Source organism: Fragaria vesca, linkage group LG3 (assembly GCF_000184155.1).
Source record: "Fragaria vesca subsp. vesca linkage group LG3, FraVesHawaii_1.0, whole genome shotgun sequence".
Classification (NCBI taxonomy): domain Eukaryota; kingdom Viridiplantae; phylum Streptophyta; class Magnoliopsida; order Rosales; family Rosaceae; genus Fragaria; species Fragaria vesca.
In genome coordinates this window covers 10,675,562-10,697,091 of record NC_020493.1, presented here as the reverse complement: position 1 = coordinate 10,697,091, position 21,530 = coordinate 10,675,562, and the positions used below count along the sequence as shown (strand labels likewise).

General features: G+C 36.1%; 1 protein-coding gene and 1 pseudogene across 2 annotated transcripts in view; one reads left to right on the top strand and one right to left on the bottom strand.

The window, feature by feature from the left end:
* LOC101292394 overlaps nt 1-21,530 on the bottom strand; it is a 1,325,780-nt pseudogene that overhangs the window by 196,176 nt on the left and 1,108,074 nt on the right. The window lies entirely within an intron of this gene.
* On the top strand, nt 1,445-5,962 carry LOC101295897. The gene is made up of 3 exons (XM_004294058.1): nt 1,445-1,526; nt 2,032-2,127; nt 4,022-5,962. The coding sequence occupies exon 3, from the start codon at nt 4,022-4,024 to the stop codon at nt 5,567-5,569; it is 1,548 nt and encodes a 515-aa protein (XP_004294106.1). The 5' UTR covers nt 1,445-1,526; nt 2,032-2,127; the 3' UTR covers nt 5,570-5,962.

The following is a 21,530-nucleotide window of genomic DNA, read 5'->3' as shown; positions in this document are numbered from 1 at the left end:
AAGTCTTAATTGAATACCCTTGGACTTTGGTGGAATTCATAATGATTTTTTAAAATCTAGTTGAATACACCCAGACTTTGATTGATTTTTAAAAATTTGTATTGAATACACCTAGACTTTCAAATTCCATAGACTTCTTTAAAACTTCCACTAATTTAATATACAATACACCCCCCTTAATTTAGCTTAGGTTTCTTGATATATTAATTTGTAGCCATAAGCCAAAACCAGGTTAATTTGGCATTACAAGGGGTTTGGAAGACGGTCACACATACACCCCAACATACAATAAGTCCAATAAGTTCTAATTGTTACATCTTTTTTTATTTTATTTTAAAAAGTTGTTACATCCTTTTTAGACCAAATATTCGTGTCATAATAGATCTTGTTATTATTATTTTTTTAATCCTACTCCTCTGATATTAAAGAGATTATCACTAGAGAATGTAATTGATCGCTTTAATTACATTTTTTCTAAAAGAAAATGGATTGAGGTTCATAGACCTAAACCTAGTCCGCCTAAGTTCAAAATTAGCCTCGAGCAGAGATTGTGACACAATGTCAACGCATATTTTTGATGATTCTAGAGATGTATTTTTAGTTTTACCATAAGAGGTGATGTCATGTTTATCATTTCATTTTCTTCTGTTTGTTGTATTATTAATGTAAACAATATTATCAAAATCTGAAATAATAATCTGAATCAAATAACTCATATCATAAACATGTACATAATCTCTTACAAAGATATCTGAGATTTATATTTATTTGTATTCAATTCTTATGTCACGTAATCTATTTGGCTATAGACTCCTGAAAAGGAAATTTCCAATAAATCTAGGATTTTTTATTAAGAGATTAATTGACCTAAAGGAAAAGATTTAGAAGAATATAAAAGCTGGCAAAATAGATGACAAATGGGGCCATGCGCACCAACTCATATCAAAACTTTAGTTCCGAGCATCTTCACTCTAGAGAATCTCCCTCCCTCAATCCCCACCGTCCATTTTTCCCGGCTCTGCGAAACGACGTCACATCTGTCAGTCTCACCACACCACGAATTCCCCAAACTACCCTTCCCAATCTCAACACACCGACCCCTCCCACCGCCCACAACGGATCAATTATATCCCCAAATCTCAGGGGCATTTCCGTCTAAACAAAAACGCACGAAAGCAACTACGAAAGAGGCTGCCCTTTTTAATTCCCAATGCCTCCCTGCGCGTCGAGCCCTTCCCCCGAAAACGTGTCTGTCCTCTTTCGTCATTTCCCCTCCCTCTCCCTCTCCCTCTCCAGGCTCAAAAGCTCTGGCCTTTCCTTCTCCGAAATCCCATTTGGTTATTCTCCAGCTTCCTTGTTGTTCAGAATATCAGATTATCAGAACCAAATCTCTCAAACCCAATAAGGGTGAGAAGCATTGAAGCTCCTGAAGTGTTTTTGGATTACATATATACCAAACAAAACTAATCAAGCTCGAACTGACAGTTCAATCTCGGTTGTAACTGCCAGCTTTCTTTCTCTTCAAGGTAAGATCACAACAGCTTTGAACGTTTTTGGGTCTTAACGACTTCCCATTTTTACTTTATTTTTCTTTTCTAATCTTTCATACTTGGTTTTGGGCCTTTTGAGCTGCCCTGTTTAATATGTAAAGGAGAAAGAAAAAAGGATAAATGGCATTCATATTTGGGATCCTGAAACGGTTTAGATGTTGTGGTATTACTATTTTGTAGGTTTTAATTAGAGGTAGGGGTCTTGCAAGAGAGTGTTTTAGCTCCACCGCGCATTATTGGTTTCTCTTTGCTTTTGGATATCTCTCAGCTCAGTTGCTTTTGTGTATTGGTACCTTTTTCTTTTCTCTCTTTCTCAAAGTGAATTTCTTTTGAATCTTTCATTGTTTTTTCCTTGTGGGTTTCTTAGATTACTTGTGTTTTTGGTCTTTGGTGAGCAGCTTCTTTGATCTTTGTTTCGGATGAAAGCAATTTCTTTCTTTCATTTTCAGTGGTTCTGATTTTCTGGGTTTTGTGGTTGCAGGGTTCTACTCTGTTTTGTTTTCTTGTGGTTAACGTTAAAAATGAAGAGGATTTGAGACCGGTCATAGTCCCATTGGTGAACAGTTTGAAATCAAAGGTATGTGAACTGGATTTTTCTAAGTATGTTTAATTGACTTTTGAGTTGTCAAGTGTGTTATGGTTTTGTGATATTGGTCTATTTTTACTCCTTCATCTCTGTTGGGGTTTCTTAAGGTCTGGTGGTCCTTGTTCTCTGGTCCATTCTCCAGCACAGTGATTAGTCACCATTTTCATTTTTTTCTCTGTAATGGCACTGCTATGGTTATACTTTTGTGGGACCCTTTGCTTTAAATTGATAAGAAATATTAAGAATGGTGTAGATTTCTACCGTGTCCAGTTTTTGGGGGTGCCATCCAAGATCTGTAAAGTTAGCTGGCTATAATACACACTGCTCTATACTTCTCATACCTTTTTTTTAACGTTCATGTGAGTCTACAGTAGATGTCAAAATGGGATTGCTAATATTGGAACTTTGTGTTTATGCATTAGGGTCTTCCAGTATTACACTTCAAATGTTAAGAGTAATATTAGTGCACATGTTTGTAGAACGCGTCAGTGATCGCAAATCGGTTTGGTTGCAAGAGATTTGTTTAGCAGTATAGTCGGTGAATGTAGTATTCTAGTAGAGGAATGCTGATTACTACTTTAAGGTATAAAACATTGTTAATGTGACTTAAGCTTGAGATTTGTGCAAATCTATTTAAACAGACTCTTTTCTAAGTTAAGTAGGATGTCATTTTACACCAGGGGCTTAGATTGAGATTGTACATCCCTTTTTTAATATGGCATTGGAACCTTTTTTGGGTTATGTAACGTGTTACTAGCAATATACGTGTGAATTGGGATGCAAAAAATGGGTTGCTAATGTTTGTCATTATACGGGGGAGCAGGACAATGGCTTTGGGAATAGGTTTCTGGCCGTTGGTTTAGAATAGTTTGAGTCATATATATGATATATCGGCTCAGATCTCTATGAATCATGTACCATAAAAACCAAGTCTTTGATGGTGTGATGCATGAGGGAAAAGAATCCACCGCCTAGAGTACGAAAAACCATGATTTATGGTGCAAATGATCCAAAATTCCTAATCAGATTTTCACTATGATGGGTCCCTTTCAGTTCAGATCTTCTGGTTCTGCAGAGATTGCTTTTAGGACTACTGTTGTAGTTAGTGGGGTGCCTCAGGGAATCCAAAGGGATGATTAGGTTTCTTTTATCTTTATTTCCATTTGGCCAAACATCAGTGTTTGCATGTAGTTCAAAATTTTTGATAGCATCTAATTGAGAATGTGTTCTTGCATTTGAGGTATTTATTCGGAGAACAGTAAAAGCTATTGCTGAAATTTCTGTTGACTTTGAATAGCAGGCATGACCAAAAGAAAAAAAGAATAGTAGGCATGACTTGGACCATAGAGTTGAGGAGGAGAATGATATAGAATATTAAGAGCAAGAATCACCAATTGCTTGGTCCTCCAAATTCTAATTAATTTTTGTTAATATTGTGTCTATTCTTTGATTTAGATGGGTATTGAATTCAATAATGTCTATAACGCATGTGCTATGATGATAACCAAGGTTCCTAGTGTTCCATATATATACCATTAACCCGTCTTTTGTGCTTGTCTTTTGAATATCTCTTCCACAGCTTCTCCATCTACTGTTCTTCTCTGTCTCTCTTTCTCCTTTTCCCGCGTTTAAATCTGCTTTTCCTACGCTTTCAAAAGAAAACAAATCGGAAACTCTTAAAGTAGAAAGAGCAAACAAAAAGAAATTCCATCTTCCAGTAATGGCCTTGGTCTAAGTGTTAAAGCATATTGCTTTTTATCTTTCCTGCTACACCCTCATCGTAGTAATCATTGTGATCCCATATCTTTATTTCAGTTGTTCTTTATATGCTATTTCTAGATAGTATCAATTGAGTTTTCATCATCTATTAATCTTTATTTTGTAGATGGATTCAGTGAGTCGGTCAGCTGTAACTCCAACTAAGAGTAGGTTGGCACGTACTATTGCAAAAGTTCTTCATCTTCGTGCTGCAACAGGTATTGCCCCGGTTGATGGGATTCAGAAAGGTAACTCCCAAGAATTTCAGAAGGGTAGCTACCAAGAAATTGGGGTTCAGAAATCCAAGTCCCATGAAATCGGGGTTCAGAAAGCCAGGTCCCAAGAAATTGGGATTCAGAAAGTCAAGTCCAAAGAAAATGAAAATCAGAAATTCAAGTCGCAAGAAATTGGAATTCAGAAAGTCCAGGATGGTTGGAATGCTCCTAAGGTTAGGGTTACTTTGTCTCAATCATTTGAGAAGAACAACGACAAGCTACAGGAAAGAGCAGCCTTGGAAGCTCTTCTTGCAAAGCTGTTTGCCAGCATTTCATCTGTTAAAGCTGCTTATGCTGAGCTACAATATGCTCAGACTCCATACGATGCCGAAGGAATTCGTGCTGCTGATCACACAGTAGTTGACGAGTTGAAGAAATTGTCCGAGTTGAAGAGGTGTTTCCTAAATAAGCAGTTTGATCCTTCGCCGGAGACTACTGTAGTGTTGGCTGAGATTGAGGAACAGAAGAGTGTTCTCAAGACCTATGAGATTATGGGGAAGAAGTTGGAATCTCAGGTGAGGCTCAAGGACTCTGAAGTAATATTTCTTGGTGAGAAGTTGGAGGAAGCCAATAAACAGAACAAGTTGCTTGAAAAGAGAGTATACCAGAGTGGGCAGATATATGTGCCTGACAATATTCATTTATCTGGTTTAAGTCCTAGCCATTTCATTACAGTTCTACGGCCCACAGTCAAGTCCATTCGGAGCTTTGTCAGGACAATGATGGATGAAATGAAATCTGCTGGTTGGGACATTCATGCAGCAGCTCATTCAATTGATGGTGGTGAAGTTGCTTATTGGAAAGAAGACCACAAATGTTTTGCATTTGAACATTTTGTTTGCAGGGAAATGTTTGATGCTTTCCAATACCCCAACTTCTCACTTCCAAATGAGTTCTTGCCGGATAAAAAGAAACAGCAGCAGCAACTCTTTTTTGAGAGATTCACGGAACTCAAACCTTGGAAGGCAAAGGAATATCTTTTCCGAAATCCAAAATCAGCATTTGCCAAATTCTGTCGCGTCAAGTACTTACGGCTGATTCATCCCAAGATGGAAACATCATTTTCCGGCAATCTGAATCAAAGAAACCTTGTGAGTGACGGTGAGTTTCCAAACACTAATTTCTTTTCTATATTTGCGGACATGGCGAAACGGGTCTGGCTCCTGCATTTGCTGGCCTTCTCCTTCAATCCCGAAGCTGCAATCTTCCAAGTGAGCAAAGGGTGTCGGTTTTCAGAAGTCTACATGGAAAGTGTGGCGGAGGAAGCCTTCCAATCAACGGCATCAGAACCACTAGTGGGATTCACAGTTGTTCCGGGATTCAGACTCGGTAAAACAGTCATTCAATGCCAAGTTTACCTCACCTCTCAGTTACAGTCCAATCGAATAAAACAAAGGTAAAGCCATTGTTGATCATTGGAGGTCAAGTTTGATTCTCTCGGGTAGTTTTTGGCCCACAACATAATCATTTCACATTACTGAAGAAGAAATAGCTTGCCTGGTTCCTGATTGTGTTGTGGGCACTTCCAATCCGGTCACCTGGACATTTTTCTCCGTTTGTTTTTCTTTTTAGTCCATTTCGAAAAAGGAAAGCGCGTCGACTGTTGTGTTGGAAGTTACCTTTGGAATCATTTCATTGTTTAATTTCTTCCTCCAAAGACATCCCACAATTTTGTTAATATTAGGCAAGTGACAGAAGGGATTGTCTAGCTGTTTTGGATCACTGTTACCAGACATGGCATGTTCTAATTATGTAAATAATCATATATATAAGAGGTGCAATTTAGTTTCCTATTCCTCTTTGTTTAAACTTGTCTGCTTTTCAGTTTGGTATTTGTCTGTGTAATGAATTAGGATGCAAGAAACTATTTCTGGTTTTGTTTGCTCAGTAGGAACAGTAATATTGAGAATATAACCAAAGACAAAACACTAATGTACAAAATTATTCTTCCTGTCCAGGAAAGACCTTGATTTGTCACTTCACTAGCTAAGCCTCACTTTCAGCTGTCACTGTTACATAAACGGTGATTCAGTAGTAAAATCCTACTGGCTTCGACGGCTAAGAATTGGTCAGGCGACGATGCAGCACTGAGTCAGAGTGACCGTCCTTTGTCTTCTGATCGATTCAGGATAATGAACTGCAGGAATTTATTATTCTGCAACCTTGCAATATGCACTGCATTATACACATGGGCTCTATAACGTTAACATCCCATAAATCATGCAGAGGTCCTACATAGCATGCCCACTTTATTCTACAAACACCGGTCGGTGCTAGAGGAGGGCCATCAATTTAGAATGACATAATAGCTCTAAAGCATTGGCAATTTTGTCATCCTCTGTGAAAAGGGCACTTGCACAATTTAGGCTCTTTCACCACAAGGTGTGTTCCCCATTTATGCATATAAAGGAGAGCTATTTGCTTCAATTCATTCTTCTATTATTTGATTGTGGAAAATGATAGGAGTACGTAGTTTTAGTAGTTGTGGCATTAACCCTAGGATATGCATATCCTCCCACCAGACATGAAATTTAAGTGGCCGTCCTTTTTTCTTTTGTCTATCAATCGACATGAATTGACCAAATTAGGAGTGCATAATATGTATCAAGTATTAACTATTTCTTCCTATATAGCTGGACATTTGGGTTAGATTTGGGTCATAATGATAGAAATGGTTGTTAGTTACATTGATAACATGGATATGAGTCATATGACTGGTATATATGAAAACAAGGTGAAATTCTGATAAGGATACATATGCCTTGTCATTCTTAATATTTCTCCAGATGCATGGATGAGAACACAAAGCAAGTCAAATATTTTGGTAGTTGAAACTGAAAGATTGCTTAAGATAGGGCAATCTTATCAAAGTTCCTTTCTGATGCATCTCAGACTGTGGTTTTGTTTTCCAGCAGCTTTTTGTGGGCAAATATTCAAATACTCGGTCGACATTGCACATGTACAATTTCAAGCAAAGTCGGTGGTGTAAAATGAATTCGAACAAAACCAGACAATACATATTTCTATGTTGGTATATTTGAGGGCTCGATTTTTGCTTTGGAGAATGGAGAACACATTTGAAGGAACATTTGAAATCTCTAAAAGACGGTCATTTATCTGCATTTCTTGACGGAAAGATTCATGTTTGACGGAAATAGTATGACATGTATGGCTCTTCACGTCCAAAACAATTTTGGTCGTTGGTAAAAGAATATAAACCAAACTTCTACGATATTGGTAGATAATCAACTGAAATTTCCATTTTTCTGAAGTCACTCCAGGTAGTGAAAAGATCAAATGTGCAACTAAAAGTCTAAAACTGTAATAATCATGAACAATATGGGAAAGATTGTTTACAATCAAAACTTGTCAAAACCCGAAAATTTTAGGATATCACGAAATTTCAGTCCTTAGTTAACATTGGCCATATTTACATCATGATTTAAGAATATATAAGAACTCCAGGTTCTTATGCATGTATCACTATAATTTTCAAAAATGAGCATGGCGTGCTAATTTTATCGAGAATATAGGGCAGGGAACAAAGAAGAGTTCTCTATGCTTGAGGACCTGAAGTAGTGTACAACGTACCCCAGACATGATTAAATGCTAGATAAAAAAAAAAATTTAGAAAATGAATAGCTACTAGCTAGACGATCATCCTTCACTAAAGAACGTAATGCTTAACCCACTAGAAAAAAGAAAGACAGTTTCTTTATCAATCCTCCACGCTTAATGTGGTTCATACAAACAATAAGTTAATTTATAGGGAAGATGCACAAATACAAAAGTGTGTTTCAGGTATGTCATGAGGTTACACTACTACAAGTGCGATAAGTTTGATGCCTACCAACAAATAAAGGATCCATTCATAATTTTGAAAAGATCCATTCAATCTTACAATTCTTAGAACCCTTTTGGAGTTCTGAACATTTTTTCCGGAACTTCACCGCTGAGTCTTCCCAGAAATCACTAGTATAAATTGCGACTATATTCAAAACCTGACCGTGCTTCAACAAGTACTCTGTCATATTAATCTCACCTTTTTGAATTTTGAGCTTTGAATCCCCGTATGCAAATACTTTTCAGGCATAATGAGAGACAATTAGGCACAGTCTCAGGTGGATACCGATCATGTACCGAGTCCTTTGCAACATGCATGAGCAGCAGGACATTTGATGTCCTACAGATACAGAAGAGAAAGTTCCATTACAATGTTTGAGATCTATATGTATCAATCACATTTTGCATGGATGAATGACAATGTACTTACATTTTGATAGACAAGATATTCCAGATTGGGTGATGCATCGAGATTTTTTATCAGCAATTCCAAAACGCAGCAACTTTGATGATGTAGCTCCAACTGGCTCAGCTGGTTATTGAATTTAGGAAGATATATATGATATATATCCTTTTCCTTTCAATCTACATACTTCACAAACTAATAATGGATTTACTATAAGTAAACATAACTATATTACTTGATCAAAAGTTTAAAACCATAATTCGTCCAAGTTCTAAACCATAATTGATCAAACTAGTAAGTTCTTCACAAACTTATGACCTCTCACTTATAAAAAGAGACTTATGTCACTAGACCAAATGTTACTTGGCCACAATTTTCTAGTTTTAATGTTCTATATTCATTTTTATTACCTTTTAATTATGTAAATTCTTTTTTTTTTAACTTTCTTGAATTTACTTTTTACTCTTTTTTATTTGTTAAATCCTATTTTGTACAGGGTTTTCTTCATCAGCCATTTTCTTCATCTTCTCTCTTCTTCTCCTCCTCCATCCTCTCTAAGTCTGCACCATAGCTAGCTAGCTCTCACCTCCTCTTCAATTGAACAAACCCGCAACAATTTCAATGAATCAAACTCACGCCCCACCTCCCCACCCCCCCCCCCCCCCCCAAAACCCCTAATCCATTTATCATGATTTCATACACAAGAAAAAAACGAACTGATGACGAATATTGTTGATGTTGCGAGGAACATTAAAGATACAAGGGTTTGCTATAAACGCCACAATGACCTAACCCTATGTTTATAATACATAGATCTGGGGTATCATAGCCTCTTTCTTTCTCTATAATTATTTGGTCTTCTATCTTATAATTAATTCAGAGGATGAGATGCAATGTTATGAATCTGACGAATATGAAAATAATGATACGGAGGAGGACTGCAACGATGAAGGAGATTTCTTTAAGAAGGATGATGATGATGAGATATCTAAGACATATAACTATATATAAGGTGTTGAATGATTCAGATATAAAGGACCGTTAGGAAGATGATATCACTAGTAGTGTAACCTCCTTGCTTTCTCTATCAAGAGCTGCATGAGAATGTTGAGAGGAGGCTAGGGATGAGATCAAGGAGAGGGGAGCAACTTCTAATGAACTTTGCGCAGAGACAAGTATTGAAGATAAAATCATAAAAATCAAATAAGTAGAAAGTAATCAAGAATCCAGAAACAAATAAAACTAAAAATTATAATTTGATGATGTGTTTATGCCACCTCAGCTGCCACATAAGGTGTATTCTAGGTGGTTCACCAAATTCACCAAAAAGTGGTTCACCTAGTAGACTCTCTATATTGACTTCTTACCCATTTTAGAGAGCGAGTTTAATTGTTTTTAATTTTTTAATTTTTTTTTATCAATTTTACCAGCTCCAATAGACTAGCAAGTGACTAGCTATTTTAACTTTTAGCTATCTCGCTCATTAAATATAACTAGCGAGATATGAGACTCTATAATTAATGTTAATTCAAAATATTCATTTTAAGTCATTTTATGTAATATTAAAACACATTTAAATTATTATTATTTATTTAATTATTAATGTAAATCAAACTTTAGTTGAAATGGAGAATATTGGTATAGAGGTAATTCTAACGTGGCTAATCAAAAGGACTTTTTAGCTATTATGGCTAAAATTTGACTTCAAAATGGCTAGCTAGCATTGCTAAAGACTAAATTTAGTTATAGCTATATTCTCTAGCTAGCTATATTCTCTAGCTAGCTATATTTAGCTAGAGATGAGAGAGAATTTGCCTTAAAGCTATTTTTCTCCCGCTCAAAGTAATGACATAGAATTTAGGTTAACTGTTGGTGCAAAGTTTCTAAAGAGCAAATTTTATCATTTTAACCTACAAAGAATTACAAAAATGAATAATTTTTTGAAATTTGACTAAACTGAACAACAGGTATCAAGCACGGTGTGACACGTAACCAGAATAATACATTTATTATTATATCATTTTTTTTAAAGAGCAGATTTTATCATTATATTATAACCTCGGAGTTCGACTAAACTGGACAACGGGTATCAAGCACGGTGATACCGTACACCTCTATGGTAGTTTTTATGCAAGCAATAAATGCACATCCTTGGTTCGTTTCGGGCACTTATAGAAGATGACAATTATACCCTTTTAAAATGTCCTCTCCTTTTGCTTCTATATAATGTTGTCTCGCTACCTCAATTTCACACTGGCCGTCATCTTTCAAATCTTATCTTGCAAAATTATCGATGCATATTCTCTTTTCCGATTTCTAGATCTATCAATCTCTACAAAAACAAGAAGTTGCTGATCCCAAATATAATGACCTAACGTCCTTCTAGCTTGATCCCGACCATCAGAAAATGGCAAAGGTAGAAGATCTTATTGTACTCTTTACAGTGTTGTGTTTGCAGTGTTATTACAATATCATGTACATGTAGATTCATGGATTCTTTTCTAACACGACTTATTATTACTTCTCGATATTCTTTTACTTTACTATTATTTCATTTTCCTTTACTATTTGTTTTCAATTTTTTTTTCTTTACTATTAGAACTCTGGTTGTGGTTTTCAAAAAAAAAAAAACTCTGGATCTGAGACTTGTTAATTTATTGATGATTGTAGTTTTTACGCTTTAAGCAATGTTAATTAGGTTGAAGGATTTACAAGAATAATAACATTTACGATTTCTGGCATATTTATTTTGTCATATAAGAGCATCTTCAGCAGCATTGAGGCTTCTGGATTAGGTTAGGTTACGGTTGAACCCCTATCGGTTCTTGTCACTGTAATATGTTTCGGGTAGGTAGGGAGAAGAGTGGGCAATTTATTTCCACCACCAATATCCCTTATGGTTGTAATATTGTATTCCCGTTTAATGAAATTTTTGATATTTTTCTCAGAAAAAGGAGGATTTGGGGTTTGGAGTAGTTAGGGTATTTTAAGCCCAAAAAAAAAAATAATAATAATAATAATAATAACCAATCCTATGAGGAGTAGGAAACCTAATCAAACAGCGTAGTACGTAGTAGACAGAGGAGCGGGCCGTCTTTCGTTATCCAAACCCTTTATAAATAGACACAATTATAAATTCACCAATTGGTTTCAGGATCAAGAAAGAAAGTAGAAGCGGGACCGGCATGGCGGTATCAAGTTCATCAACAACCATTAGTTCATCCAGCATAGCTTTTAAGCTTTTGCAGAAACATGGTTGGAAAGAGGGTACTGGTCTTGGGATATCTGAGCAGGGAAGGTTGGAGCCTGTAAAAACCTACTTGAAGAATAACAAACTGGGCCTGGGAGCAGATAACTTACCTAAGAAGAAGCTGCAGTCAACAACCAAGAAATCTCGACTGGCAAAGAAAAGGAGGAAGATGCAGGAGTTGGAAAAAAGATTGCAAGAGAAGGAATTTGAGCGCACCTTCTGTAGGGAGTTCTGGCCAGATAATGTTTGACTTAAAACCTGCATCTTCTCACAAGGTGAATTGCGTTTAAACTTTTCGGTAGTGTTGAGCGTTTAATTTCATTAGGAGTAATTTCTGTATTCCTAAAAGCACTGATTTATTTACTATTCTAATAGTGCGAATGACCAGATTGAGCAGTGTTATGTTTTATGTTCTTCGTTGGAACTCATCTGTTCGTAAGGTATATTATATTGGGATATCGATTTCTCTATCTATTCATCTTCGATTATGTATCTATGCATCTTTTACCTAGCTCCAAGATATCTATGTATCTTTTCGCTTTCAAAGTAACTCAATCTCGTAATTGCAGGCCGGCATCAATGTTATTACACTTGAACCATACTAATGGCCGGCTTCGGTTGCATGGGTGGAAAGGAAGAATATGCCAATAAAACTGGCACGTACAAACCTCAACCTGTTTTAAAAAAAAAAACATCTCAACCTAATGAAAGTGCCAAACTTTAGTTACAATATTAGTTTTTTGGTCATATAGGTGGAAAATTCTAGAGTGAATTAATGCATAGCATGCATCAATAAACTCTTTTGAATATTCTTGACCGTTGGATATAATAGAACTATGAATATATTTAACGGCCTAGATTATTCAATATTTGTAACTTGTTTACTTGGTAGCATGTGATTCATTTTTCTTTTTGAAATTGTAACTTATACATGGAAAATATAATGATAAAGAAAAACAGAATTTAGAAAACCCTAGATAAATTATAATGAAGAACATATCGAGGAAGACGTCAATAATCTATTCCGTTTCGTTCCTCTACCGATTTGCAAAGATAAAAACCTAAGTGAAGGAACTCAAGGAAGAGGAGAGGAGAGGAAGGAGAAAGAGGTTGATCTTCTATGAGAATAGGTTATAAGTTCCTCTTGTTTCCCATGTCGTAGCTTGCCGTCGGAGATTATACCCGAGATTCTTTCTTGTTTGCCAGTCAAGTCATTATGTCGCTTCAGGTGTGTATCCAAGTCTTGATTGGCTTTCGCTAATCTTAGACCTCCAATTTGTCAAGATGCATTTCAAAAGAGCCATTGAAAATGAGCATGTGTTTTACCAGAGAAGAAAACTCTTATTCACTGATGAAATTCGGGATTCACTTTACTCTTTCGACCTTGATGAGTATCTGAATCATTATAAGGATCACCCGTTTGTGAATGGTACTGGTAACTGTAACGATGTCGGTGTTATTGTTAATGATTATGATGGTGATCTAGTTGTCACTAGACTTGAACTGCCCGGTTGTGTTAGGGTCTCTGAAATTATAATTGAATGTTGGAGGATGGTGTCGATCTGCTGTGGCCTTGTGTTATTAACTTATGGTCATTCGGAGTTTTATGTGGCCAACCTAGCAACAAGGAAGTATAAGAGACAAGCAACAAGGAGTTTTACATTTCTAAGTTCAGTTGTGAGTCCGTTTGGATGAAGGATGCTTGGAACACGTACAGTCTTGTCTTTCAGATGCTGAATTTTGTGATGTATGGTCATAGTTTATGGTTGGTTTACCTTTGAAGAATGTTTCAGTTGCTGTAGAAGAACGATAAACATGAAATTGAGAGATTTAAATGGATCTTATCTCATGTTTCATCAATCGTGGGGACTAATTCATATGTACTCTAATACACAGAATGGGGTAGCTGTGTTCATTGTAATTCCGCTTAAAGTATGTAACTGTACTTATATTGTCTATGACCAAGTAATGCATGACCTATCATGAGCTTTTATTTTCTAGTTATAACGAAAAAGTTCTATGAACTTCTTTGTCGATTAACATTAACCCAACAGGAATGAGCTTAATAAGTCTCCTGGATGATGACTGTTGCTGCTAGGAAAAAAAAAAAAAAACCTCTAGTGGTGTCACTCGAATAGGGAATTATAATATTATACTCCAACAAAGTCTAGAGCAAGTCATGTACATGAAGCCTATAATTTACATTTTGTGGAAGAATTGTTTTTTTTTTTTTTTTAAGAATTTTGTGGAAGAGACTTTATTATACAATGATTGGTGAAACGCTTGGATATACCGATTTAATTTTTTTTTTTTACATAAAAAGGTTTAAATTGGTTGTTAAAAGAATAAAAGTGTTAAAGCTTCATCGTTAAAAAAGTTTTATAGAACATGTATACCAATAAAACAATGAATGTGTTGTTATTCTAGTAAAATGTTAATAGTATGAGTAAATTGTCGTTGAGTCTTTTACGGTGTAATGAAGATCTTCATATTGTAAGTACTATCCTTTAAGAAGTTTTAAGTTATGTGACGACATTTTTACATCGTTTATCGACAATTGGGGTGAAGGTAGTAATTAGTGTTGATTTCATGGTAGCTCTTTGTATGAGACCATTTGATTCATAAGTCGACGAATTGTTGAAAAAGTAGTAATCAAGCTTGTATTTGTAGTAATTTTTTCAATTACAAGTTTGAGAACTATTTTACCAATCAAACAACAAATTATCGTAATAGTGGTAAAACTGATGTACATATGGTAAATAAATTGTTTGTGTAGTAAATTCTTTATCTAGTAATTAATACCTTACTTTATGTAAATTTTGTAGTACTGATTGAGATAATTACTTATAATACAACGTGTTTTACTATAAATTACAACAACTAAGGTATAATTGGTAAATATAGTCGTATTCTTGACATTACTTGGAATACGATCCTTTTTACAAAAATAACGATAATTTTATCTCTAGTGACAACAAATATTGTAAATATTAATAATCAGACATAAATTATCTAAAGTCGTTAATCTTGTAAAATAGTTATTTTTTATGTAATTATGGTCATTTTTTAAGTAAATTACACTATTCATGATATTTTTACTACAAATACCACATTTAACGTATTTTGTGGTAATTATAGTGGTAAATCAAGTAATTATAACATTTACGACCCTCATTACAAGTTTTTGAACAATTCACATATAACATAATTAAAAAGTCTTTAAAATTGTAATTTTTTTACACATGTCACAATATTACTGGATAACTTGTTTACCTGTACAACAAGTTGTTCATTTTTATATATTATTTTAAAATAGTTGATGCATAGTATGCATCAACTCACCTTAGCCTTACCCCATATAGGTAGGGTACTTATGGGTAAATTCCCTTTAATTACAATCATGAGTTCAAGAAACTGAAAACACCTAACCAACTTGACTTATAATTTAGGTGCAAAAAAGAGAAGAAAAATATACGTAAGAAGAAATGAGAACAATTTGTTCTAGTTTATTATTAGTGGATATCAAAAACCACAACACTAGGTAACAAAAGATTCTAAGAAGCTGTCGAGTAGCTAGCTGTACCTTAGTAGTTAGAAGTAAAAATGTAGCGATACTAATCAGACAGCAGGAAAAATCACGAGTATGAGATGCGAGACTGACTTCACAAAACTAAGATATAGTTTGATGAAGTACTAGCAAAAAAAAATTAAATGTAAAGAAAAGACCATACTGTATTATGCATTCTTTCACAACCAGCGCGTACTCCAAGGCAAGGGATCAAAAGCACCAAACCTAACCAATGATGTAAAACTAACCAACTGCTCAACAAAATCTTCAAAAAATAAGTATTGCAGGCCAACTATGCATATATAGTTTGAGAAAATTTTAAGAATGGTACATAACAAATGATCGACTTTAAATTAAGGGTAACATAGTTTATGTAATATCAAATCGGTACATGACGTTTTAAACTCGACCTAATATCAATACATTTCGTTAACCCTCAATTACTTTCAGACTTTTCTGTCAAATTTGAAGGGGTAAATCTGTCACTCCCTTTCTCCAGCCAATTTACTATGTACACTGTGTCAGCTCATCACAAATTCACAATTCCCTCCAAAAAAAATCAAAAAATAATACAATTTCCCACCACTCCATTGTGTACACTATGCCAACTCACGATTCCCTCCAAAATCACAAAAGCCTTCCCTCCAACATCACAAAAGTTTGCAGTTGATGAGAACTGCTGAAAACAATTGGTAACTTGTTAAAGTCCAAATGCAAACCAATATAAACTCCCTAAATAAATTTTTTTTAAAAAAAAAAACACAAACTGAGAAATTGAGTCATAACCAAACTGGGAATGATTATATTATCCAACATAGGGCATCTGATATTGTTCAAAATAAAAAAAAGAACAATTTGTTATACAAAAGCTTATAAAAAGCATGACATTTGCCAAGTTCCAGAATCAAAATAAGACAAATGCCACCATAACAAACCCTTAATATGCTCCAAACTACTAGATTTGTTAACTAACCAACTATGTAATACAACAGCCTTCAAGGTTTCCACAGCCTCTTTTGCACTTGGTTCTTTGGCAACTTCTCAATACCAACAAGTGGTGCTGCTTCACCTACAATTATCATTTGCTACAGGTCGTCTTTCTTGTTATCCTTATGAACTAAGCTCTCAACTGTGTTTGTTTTCGATAACAAGCTCTCAACTTTGTTACTGAGAGGAAGACATAATTGAGATTTCAATAATAAAGGGAAAGTATAATATGTGGAGACATCAGCTGACCACATGTGGTTTAAAAGTGAGATAAGATTTTTATTTTTTTATTGTTTTTTTAGAAAAGAGATAAGATTAGGGTTAACACGTGAAAAACCAATTTAACCCTTCTATTATTTGAGAGTGGCATACACCGTCACTGAGGGGTTAACGACATGTACTGATATTGGGTTGAGTTTAAAACGTCATGTACCGATTTGATATTACATAGACTATGTTACCCTTAATTTAGAGTCGACTATTTGCCATGTACCATTCTTAAAATTTTTCCTATATAGTTTTGAGTTCATGACTTCATGTTGCAATTATAGATTAAACTATTTTGTCCTAAAGAATTAAAGAAGCCGAAATGATCAAACACATGAGAAAACCAACACAAGACAGGTGAATTCAGCTATGGACAAGGTCTCCATGCATAAGCCACTCGGTGATATTGAGCTCTGGAAATTCGACCTGACAGGTTCTGGAACCCAAAGACGTCGCGATTTCCCGCTTTACATGTGATATATATGTCAGCTGCAGAGAGATAGACTTTACTATTCTTCAACAAGAACATGACCATTTCCATATCATCAGACTTTAATCCACGTATAGACAGAGTCTTGAGGGATGACACCAAACAACGAGGCACAAGCTTTTGCGAAGACCAGCCATTCCCTTCCTGATCCGCAGACCATGGTATGTCCTAATGCTGATAATTATCAAAATTAAATCAAAATATTTGAGACATGGTTGAAATAGCTTAGAGGTAGATGCACATCACATATACTTACGATTTCAAGCACAAGATTTTCTAGATTCGGTGATATAGCCAGCAATCTAAACAATAGTTGCCTAGACCAGCAGTCTTCCAGAAATAGCTCCAGATGCTTCAAATCATTTAGTGTAGGCAGATTAAAATGGCTTGCAGTGGCTGGATCCTATACAACGGGACAAAAGTCAATCCAAAGTGCAAGGAAAAGAAATTAATCAATATTCCATTAGTTGCAAGAAAAATTAAATTAATTAATCTTGCATCAACATAAGATTGTATTTCCAATCACCGAGTCTAGCACAAATAAGGATTATCAGCACTTAGTTGATGAAGACTTACCCCTAGAACTGGAGCATCAAGTGACAAATATTTGACATCGGAAATTCCTGAAAATAGCTTTGTATACGGTCAACTGAACTGAAGAAGTTTTCCGGGTCCTCAAATGAATCCAGGTCTGTGAAAGTAATGCTGGCTTCCCTTGGGGACTTCGCACTCACAGCATATCTCGCCAAACAGCTCTCCTCCAATTCAAACTTTTCAAGCTTAGGAGCATTGATGTTAAACTTGAAGTTGGGGATCAGTTCCTCATGATTACTTGGTCTGTGATCATAACTGGATGTCATTTCCAGTCTCTTCAGTTCAGGTGCAGAGATATTGAAAGGCAAATATTGTTCATCGCCAAGATATCCATCTATGATCAAGTGTTCAAGTACAGGACCACAAGTAAAGAGACTCTCCATTGTGGCAGGATCAGGAACAAAGACTTCAACTTGAAGAAGCTTGAGACATGGAAAACAATTAGAGTTGGGAGGAATGAAAACATATTTTGCTTCCAGTCCCAGCCTCAGGATCACTAAACTCCTCAAATTGAAAAGGCTTATAGGCAACTCATAAAGGTCGTCACGAAAGTCAGACTCTTGAATGTGAAGATTGTGTTCAACAACATTACCTACCGGAGCGCCAATCCACTCATCAATTTGAGGATAGTCATCCGCATTAGTACATTTAAGAGAGAATTTATGAACGTTTCAAACTGATGGATTGGTTATCCATTAATTCGCTGAACATAGATTCAGACCGAGTTATCAACGATCCACCTGGTCTCATCGGTTGAATTTTGCTATTATTAAATAAATGGATTCAAATCGATTTACATGCAGGTTTACTGCTAAGATGATACAAAACTTGCATTGTTGATGATTTTATTTATTTATTATTCTTTTTATCTGCTGCATTGTTGGATATGAGTTCGAACTGCAACTCAAATCGTATTGAAGACATGATTAGTGGCTTGCCCGATAAGATTCTTAACAATGTCATTTCCTTCCTCGCCACTATTGATGTTGTGAGGACCATCATTTTATCTCATCGATGGAAGAAGTTGTGGGTGTCTGTGCCCAGTTTATATCTGCAAGATGATGGTTTTAATCATAAAAAAGAAGACTATAATCCAAATGATTTTGCACGGTTTGTTCATCATGTACTCTCCCAGCGTGGCTCTACACCCAGTCATGAATTCTCTCTTAAACGTACTAATAATGCGGATGACTATCCTCAAATTGGTGAGTGGATTGGCGCTCCGGTTGGTAATGTTGTTGAACTCAATCTTCACAATCAAGGGTCTGACTTTCGTGACGACCCTTATGAGTTGCCTATAAGCCTTTTCAATTTGAGGAGTTTAGTGATCCTGAGGCTGGGACTGGAAGCAAAATATGTTTTCATTCCTCCCAACTCTAATTGTTTTCCATGTCTCAAGCTTCTTGATGTTGAAGTCTTTTTTTCAATTTTTGTATTTAAGAAAGAACCCAATTACATTTTATTTTTTCCATTTTCTGCCGGGATATGATCATCAAACAATATAAAAAATAGTAAAAACTTTTTTTTTAAAAAGAAAAGAAAAACAACTATAAAAATTCTCTTAACCTAAATGTATGTTGTCAGTTAGGTCACATTAAAAACCTGACGAAGCCTGATTATTAAGAAATCATTACGTCATTACTAAATATGGAAAATCACCAACAACATATTGAACTTTTACCCACTCACTAGTAACTCTAGTATCTCAAGTTTTAAAAATAATAATCGGGTATCTCATCTTGTAACCCCTACCTAAGATACATATGTGATCAATTTCGCCTTTTTAAGAGCAAACATGTCTTTACACTATCTGTCCTTAAAACTTTTTCCGACTGTCCCAACGACGATCCGTACGTATTTGAATCAATATTTGACATAGCCTACAAAATGCATCAAGCTTTTCAAGAGCAAACTTCTCCTTACGCTCTCAAAATTACACCCACCACCTTCATATATCCCTTTTCCACTCAATCCACCCCTAAATCCTATGCAGTAGAATCAAATCAAAATCAAAACCAGAGGATTAATTACATGGTGGTGCCAACCGGAACTAGTTGGCTGAGATCGTATCGGACGTTGTCGTTGAAGAAGTCATGGTCGGCGAGCTTGTTCTCTATCAGTTATTCTGATTGAATTGCATGCGTGACATGTCTTTGGTTAATTGGATTACGTAAACCTCAAATTGATGATTTTTAACCCCGAATAATCTAAATTTGTTTTTGATCAATATATATATGTTCACCCCATGCGTGTTGAACATGGTAAAAATCATTCTGGTTCCTTCCCTCACAATTGCTGAAGCTTTAAAACCAATTAAGCAATATATGCATGCAGAAATGGGGATGAAAATGAATGGCGAAATTGAATGGAGATCAGGTACAGTTTTACAATTATATAGGAACACATTCATGATCAAACCAAATCCATACCAATAACAGTTAAAGAGCGAGCAATTACAAATGATGTTTTACAACAAAAGACTGATTCCTAACTTTGTAATAGATCGATGGAAAAACATAGCAGTTGACAGTTCTTTGCCCTTGGAAGCATTATATTGAAATTTCCTTCCTTAATTAACTTTATTTCTTCTTCCACACATGCATGGAATTCTAGTACTTCGTCAATCACCATGCTTCTCCAAAACAAAGATCATTTGCACCCGTTTGCATGTAATTAAATATTTTGAACAAAACTACAATCCTGCGCGTTACCTCAACAATATATATATAATGCTCATATCAATGATTTCCATCTTGCTGTGTGCCTGAGGACTTGATTCTACTTGCAATATTACTAATCATACCTTAATATTTGATGGAGCCTCACGTAGCAGCTGCTCTTTTGAAAAAGATGATATCCAAGGACCATATTTCAAACTGTTGGTACCTGCACCCAACCCTTCGCCAACATCGTTGCTTCCCTTAGGATCTGTTATGATTCTATCTATTTAGATGGGCTTCATACTTGGGTTGGGCCTCTTAGAAATATTTATTTCTGATGTAACGGGTTAATAGACTCGAGTTGTCTCTTACATGGGTTTTTAGGGTTTATTCTTCTACTATATAAGACAATCTAGGATGCTTGTAATGGTAATGAAGTATATTGAAGTTTATTTTCTTAGTTTATTTCTTATTTCTTAGCTGTAGCTTTCATTTCCTTCTCTCTAATGGCTTCCCATGGGTTTGATCCCGAGAATCCTAACAAGTGGTATCAGAGCCCTCATCTGGGCCTGATTCCGGCGGGATACGGCGGAGAGATTGCCGGCAATTGCTACAATCACTCTCCCGTCAGAGCCTCTTATCATTCAGTGACCAATTTCACAAACCCAAACTCTTACCCACCACCACACCATTTCACTCAACCAAACCCTTACCCACCACCGCAGAACAACTATTATGCACCACCACCTTACCATTTCACACAACCACACTCTAACCCACCACCGCAGCACTCTGCAACCCTAATTAATGGGCACTTGCTTCCTCTCCGATTCCCTTGTGCGTCTCAAACTCAGGCACAATACCATTCCCCTCACATGCAACCTACTCATTCTCTTGCTCCATAGCGGCTCACCACCACCACTCCTCAAATTCCATCAATCCCTTCTTACTACACACCTCATCCTAACTCGAATCTCCAGATTCGACCTCCAATTTCACCAAACAGTTCAGTGGAACCTTTGGTGGTTCACTCTCATCTGTGGAGGGCTCGTTGCAAACAAGTCGCTCTCGAGTCGACTGCGGCCACTGGAGGAGTGAAGAAGCCCAGCCGATCTAGGCTAGGAACTGTCCTGCCTCGCAAGACCTGCAACTCCCAGAAGCGCTATCAGCTCTTGATGCGCAAGCCCAAATTTCAGCGCCTGCTCGGTGCAATCACACAAGATGTGAAGACCGGTCTGAGATTCCATGGCTCATATGTGGAACAACCAGAGACTATGGTCAAGCTCAAGGGGAGTG

What these genes read in the sequence shown, in the direction of transcription:
- LOC101295897 (XM_004294058.1), top strand. Translation starts at nt 4,022, where the DNA reads ATGGATTCAGTGAGTCGGTCAGCTGTAACTCCAACTAAGAGTAGGTTG.